Source organism: Suncus etruscus, chromosome 16 (genome assembly GCF_024139225.1).
Source record: "Suncus etruscus isolate mSunEtr1 chromosome 16, mSunEtr1.pri.cur, whole genome shotgun sequence".
Classification (NCBI taxonomy): domain Eukaryota; kingdom Metazoa; phylum Chordata; class Mammalia; order Eulipotyphla; family Soricidae; genus Suncus; species Suncus etruscus.
The window spans coordinates 43,808,631-43,821,590 of NC_064863.1; the positions used below are offsets into that span (position 1 = coordinate 43,808,631).

At 39.2% G+C, this 12,960-nt stretch overlaps 1 protein-coding gene across 2 annotated transcripts in view; it reads right to left on the reverse strand.

The window, feature by feature from the left end:
• The window catches only part of SCFD2 (sec1 family domain containing 2), a 413,047-nt gene that overhangs the window by 349,860 nt on the left and 50,227 nt on the right, over window positions 1–12,960 (reverse strand). For both annotated transcript variants that reach the window (XM_049790127.1, XM_049790126.1), the window contains exon 4: window positions 7,445–7,620. In XM_049790127.1, the coding sequence (XP_049646084.1) occupies window positions 7,445–7,620 (176 nt within the window). The remainder of the gene's footprint in view (window positions 1–7,444; window positions 7,621–12,960) is intronic.

A 12,960-nucleotide genomic window follows, 5' to 3' on the forward strand; every position in this document is an offset into this window, starting at 1 on the left:
ATAGTATTCCAGAAAAATCAATCAATCTTTCTTCCTTCCTTCCTTCCTTCCTTCCTTCCTTCCTTCCTTCCTTCCTTCCTTCCTTCCTTCCTTCCTTCCTTCCTTCCTTCTTTCTTTCTTTCTTCTTTCTTTCTCTCTTTCTCTCTTTCTTCTTTCTTCCTTCCTTCCTTCCTTCCTTCCTTCCTTCCTTCCTTCCTTCCTTCCTTCCTTCCTTCCTTCCTTCCTTCCCTCCTTCTTTCTTTCTTTCTTCTTTGTTTTTTGTTTTTTTGTTTGTTTGTTTGTTTTGTTTTTTTCGGCCAAACCTGTTTGATTCTCAGGGGTTACTCCTGGCTAAGAGCTCAGAAATTGCCCCTGGCTTGGGGAGACCATATGGGATGCGCCGAGGGATCGAATAGCGGTCCTTCCTTGGCTAGCGCTTGCAAGGCTACCTTACCTCTAGTGCCTCCTCACTGGCCCCTCCTTTCATTTTCAAATGGAAAATGATCAATACTGTTCTATGCTCAATCATCAAAAAAAAAGTTCACCTCTATAATATGTCAGTCTCTCCCTGATTTCAAACTTTTTTTATATGCTTATACAAATGCATAATACAAATCTTCAAAGATAAAGCCTCATTAAACCCTTCTCTAAAAATATTTGGAAGTCTCATTTCATTCAATACAACTGTGATCACTGTAGGGTTCCTCAAGGGGCCATTTTAAAAAAGGGGTGGGATTAGCAACCCTCTTCTCAATCTTGGTTTTAGACAAGTTGATAAATAACACAGAGCATTATCAAGACACAAGTTCAACTCCCTATCAACAGTTTTTACTAGTAATGGCAAGACTTAGTGGCTCTTTTACCCAAGCTGCTTTTTTCTTAAGTAATTCCAGAATTAGGCAGCTCAGCATTCTTTACTAGGTCTAAAGACAGGTTTGATCTGGGCAGAGGGCCTGCTTCATATAACTCATGCTAAAGATGAAAGTAAAAAGGTGTAGATTGGTGTGCCACTGAATCAGGAGAGAACCTTATTGTGAGAGTGCAGAGCACCCCCAGGGCCCGTCCAGGGAGGAAAAAAAGAAGAGTTAAACTGACTCAGTCATCCCAAATGTGCCAATCAGATAAAACAGTCCTCTCCCTAAGAGAGGAGGGAGTAAATAGTCTGAGAAAGACTAAGATTGTGCCTCAAAAGTGCCGGGAAATCAGGAGTGAGAAAAGCTGTTCCTCTCTAATCTTGCCTTTGGAGTTATTTTGATGTTATACTGGGAAAAACCCAATGACATAATGAGAAATATACACCAGCCCTCTGTCTTTGGTCCTGGCACACACCTCCTTCAACCCTTGTAATTTCCTGGGTGATAGGGATATTTCCTGGGAGATAGGGATATTTAGAGCATCTTTTGTTTTAACATTTGGTCTTTGACCCCAGTCCCTGGTACACAGTACTCCTTAATTCCTTGGAATGTTCTGGGTGATAGGAGCATCATGTGGTATTCTAATGATAACTCCTGAGGGCTCCAGACTACTCCTGGTTGGGGGCTGGTCATGAGGAAAAAAAATCCTGTCATGAGTAGAAACTTGAAATTTTCCATGACAGGAAGAAGGGCTCAATATTAAATTAATAATCAACTATGCTGACCTAATGAAGTCTCCATATAAATCCCTGAAGATTTTGAAGACCTTGGGTTTGGAGAACATATCTCCAGGCTGGGAGGACCTCACAACTCTGCTCCATGTGGGTTTTTGGGCTCCAGGATCTGGACCTTTCTGGACTTCAGCCTTTGTACCTCTTAAATCTAGTGGCCCATCTGTAACCTCTGCAATATCCTTTACTGGAAAAGGTAAATAAAGTGTTTCCCTACAACTGTAAGCTATTATTGCAATGACATAATCCAAACAAGGCAGCAATAGGAACTCCTATTTATACAACTTGATGGTCAGAAGGATAGAAAAACCAGACTTGCAATTGAGTTCTCCAGTGAGCACAGTTTTGTGGGGCAGAGCCCATAAGCTGTGCTAACTTTATGTAGTAGGTAGAAAGTTAAAGACTTGGCTGATGTGGGAAATCCCAGATATACTGAGTGTCTAAAATGTTGAGACTAGAGCACTGAGATACAAGAAGGGCCAGAGGGTAAAAACGTACCTTGTACATGGCCACCTGAGTTCAATCCCTGGCAACCCATATGGTCCCCTGATCCATGAGCACAGAACCTGAGTAGCACTGGATATGAGGCCCAAACCAAAAATTAACAAATAAAATAAAGTTATTAAAAGAGATAAATATTATTTTTTCAGACAACTGCCACAAATTTCCTTCTCAGGATAACTTCCAGAAAAAAACCTCTCTAGTCTGTAAACAAAATTTGGATCTAACTTTGGGTATCATCTTTTCCTGTCTCACCCTTCACCCTTTTTTTAAAAAACTGGATTGATTGATTGATTGGTTTCTGGGCCACACCTGGTGGCACTCAAGGATTATTCCTGGCTCTGCACTCAGAAATCGCCCCTGACAGGCTGGGGGACCAAATGGGATGCCGGGAATTGAACTGGGTCCCTCAGATTCAGCTGCATGCAAGGCAAACACTCTTCAGCTGTGCTATCTCTCCAGCCCACCCCTCACCCTTGATCCAAAATGTTTTGGCCAATACTTTGCATGTGACAAATCATTATAACATTAGGACTTCCTGATTTGGTTTTGTTTTAAGGCCACACCCAATGGTGCTAGGATGGGAATGGGTGGTAGGCCTGGCATGATCAGTGCTGGAAATTCAAGGAGACAGTGTGATGAAAGGAATGGAGCTCAGGCTTACCAGGCACATAAAGAATGTACTCAGACTTTGTGAACTGTCTCTCCAGCTCTAAGATGCTGCTGAAGTCAAGAATGCCATTTAGGGACTGGGGTGGAGCAACAGTACAGTGGGTAGAATGATTGATAGCCTTGCATGTGGCCAACCGAAGTTCTATCCCTGGCATTCCATATGTTCCCCCAGCACTGCCAGAAATAATTCCTGAATGCAGAGCCAGGAGTAAGTCCTGAGAACTGCTGGGTGTGTCCCAAACCAAAAATGGATGGCATAAAACGACCTAATATTTCTCCCATGAGGGGCAGGATCCTGGTGTGAGAACCTTGGTTTGAGATCTTCAGAAGGCTGGGACTGGCTCCCATGCTATGAAAGTCAGGTGGGTCTTAGAGGTGGCTTGACACTGACTCAGTGGTGTTGGCTGAATTTCACCAACCATGCCATGGCAGAGCCGGTATAGACCTGACCAGGCTCACCCTCTCTGGGCACTTACCCCGCCTCAATCCTCCCGTACTTTGTCCACAGCTCCAGTTGGGGACAGCTAACCACAGCTGGAGTATGCCTGCTTCCAATGTCCTGAGAAATGCTCAGATAAATTCTTACAAACTTTGAAAAAACTTTAAAAAAACAAAACAATTGACTTATATTTCAATGATAATTTTTTTTGCTATTATGGACTGCATGATAGTTGTATATTTAATTTTATTTATTTATTTATTTATTTGATTTATATATTTTTTTTATTTAAACACCTTGGTTACATACCTGATTGTGTTTGGGACTTTGAAGAAACTCTTTAAAGATAAAAATCCATTGATTGCATATAAGATAAGTAGTCATTGGCCAGTAATAACACAGCGAGTAGGACATTTGCCTTGCATACAGCTGACCTGATTTCAATCCCCAGCATCCCATACGATCTCCCAGAGCCTACCAGGAGTAATTTCTGAGCATAGAGCTAGGAGTAACTCCTGAGCACCACCAGGTGTGGCTCAAAAATCAAAAGTAACTATAAATATAAATAAATAAAAGATAAGTAGTCGTTCCATTATTGACATAGTTAACTTTAGATAAATGACTGTGAGACAGGAATAGTACAACATATCATTAAGAAATAAATCTGGGGGCTGGAGAGATAGCATGGAGGTAAGGCGTTTGCCTTTCATGCAGGAGGTCATCGGTTCAAATCCCAGCGTCCCATATGGTCCCCCGTGCCTGCCAGGAGCAATTTCTGAGCATGAAGCCAGGAGTAACCCCTGAGCACTGCCGGGTGTGACCCAAAAACTACCAAAAAAAAAAAAAAGAAATAAATCTGGGGCCGGAGAGATAGCATGGAGGAAGGGCATTTGCCTTGCATGCAGAAGGACAGTGGTTCAAATCCCAGCATCCCATATGGTCCTCCAAGCCTGCCAGGAGTGATAGAGCCAGAAGTAACCCATGAGCGCTGCCAGGGATGACCACCCCCCCCAAAAAAAAAGGGGAAGAAATGAATCTGACAACTATTTTGACAATGAATTCAATTAGGCTTACTTTTCAAAGTCAAAAAATAGCCTTTATTCCAAGCAATGTTCTCTACTAAACTTTTATTTCTGGCTGGAGCAATAGACAGCAGATAGGACATTTGCCTTGCATGCAGCTGGCCCAAGTTTGATCCCCAACATTCCATATGGTCCCCCGAGCCTGCCAGGTATGCTTCTTGGCATAGAGCCAGGAGTAGCCTTTGAGCATCTCTGAGTGTGACCTAAAACCAAATAATAATAATAATAATAATCACAAATATAATTTACCATACTAACAAAATAAGGGAGAATAATTTCATATACACATATACATATGTGTGGAATCTATTAAATGAAAAAAATTATCATTCAAACATTTGGAATTAGGAAAAATACCTCTAACCTAGTTAAAAACAGAAAATGTAACATAATATTGGTAATAGGCTTAATATACTTTCTATAATGCTTAATGCCATGAATTAAAATTTGAGGATGGTTGTAGGAGCAATAACTGGTGATGCTTAGGACTTACTTCTGGCCCTCAGAAATCACTGCTAGTGATGCTTGGGGGACCATATGGGATGCTGGGGATCAAACCAAGGCCATGCCCAAGCAAGGCAAATGTCCTACCTGCTGTAATCTCTCTGGCTCCCTGAATCAAATTTTGAAAAGTTATCTAATTGATTTTTGCAGACATATAAGAATATCCTTGACTTCTGACTATTAATCACATGTCTAAAATATTGCATTTACATTTATGTTCTTTTTCTTGTTTCTTGCTGTGATTCATTGTTTCTCCTGGATTTTCCCTGTGAGCAATAATATTATCTGTAAATAATGGCAGTCCTTATTCTTCCTTTACACTCTTGATAACACTTCCTTTTTTAGTGCCCTTACCAGATTTGCTAAGACATTGTTATCCTAGCAGCAATGAAAAAAAGCATTTATCTGTTCCCATAGATAAAACAAATAAACGAAGTATAAGAATGAGCAAGTAAATGGACAGAATATTTAAAAATGTTTATAAACAGTGCTTGGGCTTATCAGAGGTCAGAGAATTTGACATGCATATACATCTACAGAGAAAGCATTGACTTACTGTAAAACTATTTAAATTGGGGGTCAAGGATATAGATAAAATAGAAGAGCACAGGCTTAGCATGTGCAATTTGCTGGTTTCATCCTTATATCACATGCCAATCCCCAACCAGCACTGTTTGGGTAAGGTCTTGGTGCATTCTGAGCACTGCTAGAACTAAGTATTGAATTATAGGGCCTGAACAGCTAGAACTTTCACAAGTATCTCATAAAAAATAAATACATTTTTGAGGCTGGGAAATAGTATTAGTGTTAGGATGCATGCCTAGCAGAACTGCAGGTGGGGCCCCCAGATCTTTTGATAACTTCTTGGGGTTACTCCAGACACAACCAAAAAAAATTTTTAATAAGTACATTTTAAAATATTAAGTTTGACAATAGTGTGTTGGACCCATTTCTGGAAAATAAGTTGCCATCTATGCCTAGCAGAGGAATGCAATTAGTTCACTGTCTTTGGTGATTAGTTTCTTGATTGTAAAAACAAAAATAGTAGTCAGGGGTCAGAAAAACAGTACAGCAGGTAGGGTACCTGTCTTCTTCGACTGACCTGGATTCTAGCCCCAGTATCTCATATGGTCCAATAGTGATTTCCGAATGCAAAGCTAGGAGTAACTAACTCCTAAGCACCACTGAGTGTGGCCCAAATACAAAACAAGTAAACAAAAAATTCTTTTTGTTTTTGTTTTTCTGGGGCCACACTCAGCAGCACTCAGAAGTTACTTTTGACTCTGCACTCAGGAATCACTTCTGGTGGGATTGGGGGACCATAAGGAATGCTGGTGATTATACCCAGGTTGACCCCATGCAAGGCAAATTCCCTACCTGCTGTGGTTCCAGCCTGTAAAAATATATATAGTCAACGATTTAACAACTTCTTGAAGGTATATACTCTTTCACATGTGTATCAGAGACATGTTCCAAGACATTCATCACACATTCACAAACACACATTGAAGTCTAAGTACACATCAATATAATCTAGATAAAGTAATTCTATACTTATAGATATATAGCCTGGTTATCACTTAAAGAAATGAACTAGATCTAGACAAATAAACTTGGGTGACTATAAAAATGGAATGTTGAAAAAAGAAACAAGTTGTTTGGCAGAGGCATTTATAAAATGGCACTACTAATATTATTTGTGAAATATTAATATTCCATAAAAATATAAAAGTAATATACCTGGCTTGTAATTATCTAGAGAAAACTAAAAAGAGGGAATTAGAGCAGGGAAGCCTATGTCAGATAGGCTTCAAATTATCTTAGTTTTATTTAATGAAAAAGGACAGAAATATTATTAAAAGCTATCAAATTATATTGAGTCTACATGGAGAGAACACAGACACCATTATTCTATGTAAGTCTGAAATAGTTTACAATCGTTAAAAACATCATTTTTTGTAAAACTTCCCATGAAAATATTTCATCAGTCATGAAAGGGTTCTACCCCACACACAAATCTTTTCATTAAAACCATGAATGACTGTGCTTTCCTTCATCTTTTACTAAAGCATCCTTTTTAGCCACAGGCTGTAGGCTGCTTAAGGATTAGAGACTAATGTCAGAGGAAACATAAATAGCAGCAATATTCTACAGAGAAAATAGAGAAAATAGCCAGAATTGAATAAAATGCCACCAAAATCAAGAAGGGTCCAAATGACATAAAATTTACAAAGGAGTTTTCAGAGGAGAGCCAAATTCTCAAAAAAAAATTTTTTTAGATATATTAGCACAGTAAAAAGCCAAATATATCACTGTAAAAAAATAAATAGGTATGAAGAAAGTGTGACTCTAATTTTAATAGTACAGTGGATAGGCCAGTTGTCTGATACATGGCCACACTAGGTTTGATCCCAGCATCCCATGTGGTTCCCCAACCCCATCAATAGTAATTCCTGAGTGCAGAGCCAGGAGTAACCCCTGAGTCGGGTTGTGTCCCCTCTGCCCCCCATATATATATTTGGGACATTCAGTATTAGAATACATTCAGTATTCTTCAAAGTGTTCCCCTGGAAGTGAATATTTTCAATTGTTCATATCCCAAAAAGCACCATAAAAACATACCTGGAGAAGGAGCCTTTCAAAAGCTAGAAAGTTGTCCCACTTTGCAGTTTGTGGGTGTCTCAGAGTTTGAGCTGTGGCCAACCCAAGCTGCAGGAGTCCACAGTGATTCACAAGAGCTTTGAGGTTGTTCTTGAAGAGCTGAATATAGGACATGAGCTGCCCTGGAGTAACTCTTCCTGGAGAAACAAGAAATAAGAGTGCTTATAGTACCAGGTACTACCTGGTACTAATTAGTGACAGAAACTCTCAGAATATTCCTACCACACAGTGAAAGCAGTGAAGCTGAAAAATATTAGCTGAATTTTCCAAGGAGAAGAAAGGCAATCCAACTGAGGTGCATAATTCTTTTTGTTTTGTTTTTGGTTTTGGAGTCACACCCGGTAGCGCTCAGGGGTTATTCCTGGTTCTATGCTCAGAAATCGCTCCTGGCAGGCCCAGGGGACTATGGGATGCCGGGATTCAAACCACCGTCCTTCTGCATGCAAGGCAAATGCACTACCTCCATGCTATCTCTCCGGTCCCTGAGGTGTATAATTCTAGTAGAAAACATTTCATACAATTTTTCAACACCTCGCATGTACATCCTTAAAATACACAAATGCGTGTTGAGCTCATGTATTTGTGGTGGAGTACCTTTCTTTTTTAGTTTGTTTGTTTGTTTTGGGGACATACCTGCAAAGCTCAGGGGTCACTCCTGGCGTTCTCCTGATTTCTGACTTTTTTTTTTTAATATAAATTTTTATTTTGATCATAGTGGCTTACATATTGTTGACAATAATATTTTAGGTACATATTTACATAAAATCAGGGGGGATTCCCATCGCCAAATTGTCATCCCTACGCCTCCGTTTCTATCCTACCTCCCTTTTCCTTTTCCCTCACCCCAGGGCGGCTAGAATATGTGGTCCCCTCTGTATCTAACCCACTTGTTAGTAGTCTTGCACCTGTTTGGTCCTGATGCCTCCCTTATTTCCCCCTCTATCTGGAGTCAGGACTAGCTAGTTCAAGTTGCGTGGTTTTGTTTGAAGGAGAAAAAAGCAATAAACTGGGGTAAGAGTCTAATACCCCGAAAATGGGCGGAGTCCTTCTAAAGGCTCTCATCATCAATCTGGGAGATGGAGAAAAAGTAGGTGAAACACTCCACTAGTACCAAAAGAAGTGTCAAATATCCAGTGAGGGCTCCAGCTATATCGATAAGCACCACACAGAGCAGACAAAACAAACAAACAAACAAGTAGAAAAAAAAATAAAACAAAAACAGACAAACAAAAATCACGCCATGGTCTTGAATTAAGAAACATGGCATAGCACATAACGAAAGAGAAGAAAGGAAGAGAAAAAATAAATAAATAAATAAAAAAAAATAAGTATAATTGGGGACTACACTTTCAATAATCACACCCAAACAGAGAAATCGACCAAAATAGATTGGTAAATCAAAAATAATAATAACAATAATAAATGAAGGTAATATATATATTTATATCAAAAAAATAACCAAGGTTTTGTGCTTTTTGTATTTTTGTTTTTTTCCCTCCTGCACTGGCACAGTAAATATTGGGGTCATTCGAAAAAGAATTCACTTGGCCTAAGAGATATGGGATTTCTCCGTCCTTGGAGCATACTGTCATGGGATCAACTCTAGACATTGCTCAGGATCCTTTACTTTCCCGGTGGTGTGTTTTTTTTTTGTTTTTTTTGTTTTTTTTTCTTTCTTTTTTTTTTTTTCCTTTGGTGTGTGGAAGACTTCTGCTCTGTGTTTAGAGGTCTCAGTATCTGTACAGATCCTGAGGTGGGACTTATGATGAAGTCAGTCTTTGTGGTTCTAGAGGTTCTGTTACCTCAGTGTCATTTTAACCCATCTTCTGTGGTTGATGATCTTGGTCTTTGCACTGAGCCTAGGGTGGCACCTAGGATAGCGTCTTTCTTTGTGCTCCCAAAAGCCCCATTCCGTTACAATTGTCTCTGCCGGATCTTTGGGGCTGGGGATCATGATTCTTGTGCAGGTCATAGTTCAAACCCTAAACTAGGGCTTATTTATTGGTCCCAAGATGTATACAGTCTGGTCGTGGATCAAGCAGCCACTGACTTTTTTTTAATTCCAGAATATTACCTAAATGACACCATACAGTAAGTACTAGTCTTGAGAGTTTGGCTTATTTCACTTTAGTATAATGTAGTTGATGTTCAACCATATTGTTGCTTATATTTGTAGTCGTATACCTTTCCTTGCTGAAAAACTTCTCTGAATAAATGTACCATACATTTTTTTGTTTTGGGAGGTGTTCTCAGGTCTTGGGATTCCAAGTGATTCTTCATCAACTGGGTTTGTGTTGCTCAGGCCCTGAAGTACTAGGTATCACATGGGTCCCCCCAGTAGCATTTGGAACCTCAAGGACTGAATCTAGCTTTACTCAGAGGACCATATGGTGCAGAGATAAAACCAGAATTGGCTACAAGCCCTGCATGCACCCTAACATGTGAACTATCTCTCCAGGCCCCATTTGCTAAGCAACTTACTTATCAACTCACTAATTTATAACCATCTGTATTATTTCTAATTTTTTAAGTATGAATAAAATTTTCATAAGAAGGTATATACAAGTTATTAGGTGTGTATGAATACATGAATATGTAGTTTCTGTTTTCTTTGATACATTTCTAAGATTAAATTGGTTCATCTATCAAAGTGTATGGTCAACTTTTTAAAAAAGTAACAAATGTAGGCCAAAGCCATAGCACAGTGGGTAGGGTGTTTGCCTTGAATGTAGCTGACTAGATTCAATCTCCGGTGTCCCATGTGGTCTCCAGAGCCTGCCAGGAGCAATTTCTGAGTGCAGAGCAGGAGGAGTAATTACTGAGCACCACTGGATGTGGCCCCACAATAAAAACAAATAAACAAAAAGTAACAAATGGAATTCCAAAGAGGGTTGTCCCAACAAAAGTATATGTGTTTTATTGCCAAATCTTTACCAGCACTTGGTGTTGCCATTTTTTGATTTTAGCCATACTAACTAGGTGTGCAACAGCAACTTATTGTAGTATTAATTTTTTCCAACAATAAATAATTCTGATCACTTTTTATTGTGATTGTTTGCCATCATCTGGCTTTTCTTTTTTAGGTCTTTGGACCGCACCTAACAGTGCTCAAGGTCTAATCATGGCTGTGTACAAAGATCACTGCTGGTGGAATGCAGGATACCATATATAATGCTGAGGGTGAGGGTTTCAACCCAGGTTGGTTGTGTAGCAAATCAAGTACCCTCTCTGCTGTACTATCTGTCCCCATCTTCTGTATTTTTTGATAGTTTCTGTTCAAATCTTTTGCATATATAAAGTTTATTTATTTCTATTTTTGGGTCATACCTACTGGTGTTCAGGGAGTTACCCATAGTTCTGAACTCAGGAATTACTGCTGTTACTTGTGGGACCATATGAGATGCTGGGGATTGAATCTAGGTCGGCTGCACACAAGGCAAGCACTTTACCCTCTCTCTCCAGCATCCCCCCCTTTTTTTGTTTTTTTTTTGTTTTCGGTCACTCCCGGCAGTGCTCAGGTGTTACTCCTAGCTCTGTGCTCAGAAATCGCTCCTGGCAGGCACGGGGGACCATATGGGATGCCGGGATTAGAACCATCTTCTGTTCTGGATTGGATGCGTGCAAGGCAAATGCCCTACTGCTATGCTATCTTTCTGGCCCCTCCAGCCCCTTTTTTGTAGATTTTTTTCTTTTTTGTAGATTTTAATTAAGTTGTTTATTTTCTTATTATTGAGCTCTGAGTATTACTAAATTTTATTAATTTATTGATTCAATATATATTTCTGTGCCAAGTATTGTTCTTACTATAGGAATAAACCAATAAATAAATCAGACAGAAATTTCTAACCAACAAATAAGAAAGACAAGTGACTTCTCAGTATTTTCTAATTAATTCAAATAAATTAATTCTAATTAATTCTATTATCTGGCATTCACTTAAGAAACAGGGACTTGGGCCCGGAGAGATAGCACAGCAGCGTTTGCCTTGCAAGCAGCCAATCCAGGACCAAAGGTGGTTGGTTCGAATCTCGGTGTCCCATATGGTCCCCCTTGCCTGCCAGGAGCTATTTCTGAGCAGACAGCCAGGAGTAACCCCTGAGCAACGCAGGGTGTGGCCCAAAAAAAAAAAACAAAACAAAACAAACAAAAAAAAAGAAACAGGGACTTAAGTAAATGATTAACATTTCTGAATAATGACATTTTCCAATCACATTAAATATAGATCTTAAATACATATAATAATTCATCTGAAATATATTTAAATCTAAGCTATCCAATACCTCTGTAATTTTATATATGGTGGCAGTATGGTTCGTGGATACATAAAGCTTATCTACACAAAGATATTTCCTTTAAATAATTGTAAAACTAATTATTTATCCAAGGATAGGTGATGCTAAGGAAAAGTATAAAATGTCTTGAAACTCTGAAAGTCTCTACATAGTACATTGCCTACCTCCCAAACCCTATCTCATCAACTAACAGAGAATAAACTGAGCTCAAAATACAAACAATCCATTCACAATACAACTGTCTTATAGAGAGACTGGCAGTAATGGAAATTATTAAAGACAATCATTCAAGGGTATGTTTATATTTCTATTACAAAAATCATATGTTCAAGTTTAAGTGTGTAACTGATTATAAAAAATAGTTAAACTTTCAATCCAATTAGTATTTCCTAGCTCAGACCAAACCTCTTTTCTTTTCTCTCTCTTTTTTTTTTTTTTTTTTTTTTGGTTTTTGGGCCACACCCGGCGGTGCTCAGGGGTTACTCCTGGCTGTCTGCTCAGAAATAGCTCCTAGCAGGCACGGGGGACCATATGGGACACCGGGATTCGAACCAACCACCTTTGGTCCTGGATCGGCTGCTTGCAAGGCAAACACCACTGTGCTATTTCTCCGGGCCCCAAACCTCTTTTCATATTTTCAGAATCCCATAACCTTTCCACATGAGGCACGTGATTCAAAGAAACAAATGGGTCTGTGCACAACAGGAAGTGGCAAACACTTAACTTTGATTGTGATAACTAGTCACCTTTGTTGCTGTATTGCTCCTACATAACTTTTTCACACACACACATACATGCACACACATAGCATTAATACTTAAGTTGACACATATTAAGAGTAGAATTAAAAAAATAAACTATTAACAGGGGCCAGAGCAATAGCATAGCAGACAGTGTTTGCCTTACACAAGGATGATCAAAGTTTGATCACGGGCATCCTATATGGTCCTCCGAGCCTTCCAGGAATAAATTCTGAGTGCAGAGCAGCCCTGAATGCCATTTGGCCAAAAACCAAAAACAAGCAAAAAAAAAAAAAAACCTATTGCATACTAATTAGAATTGAATAAAAGATTACATAGATGCATAAAACGCTAATACGTTAATTCAAAAGGACATATGCACACCTATGTTTGATGCTGCACTTAGTAATAATAGCCAAGATATAGAAACAATCCAAATACCTGA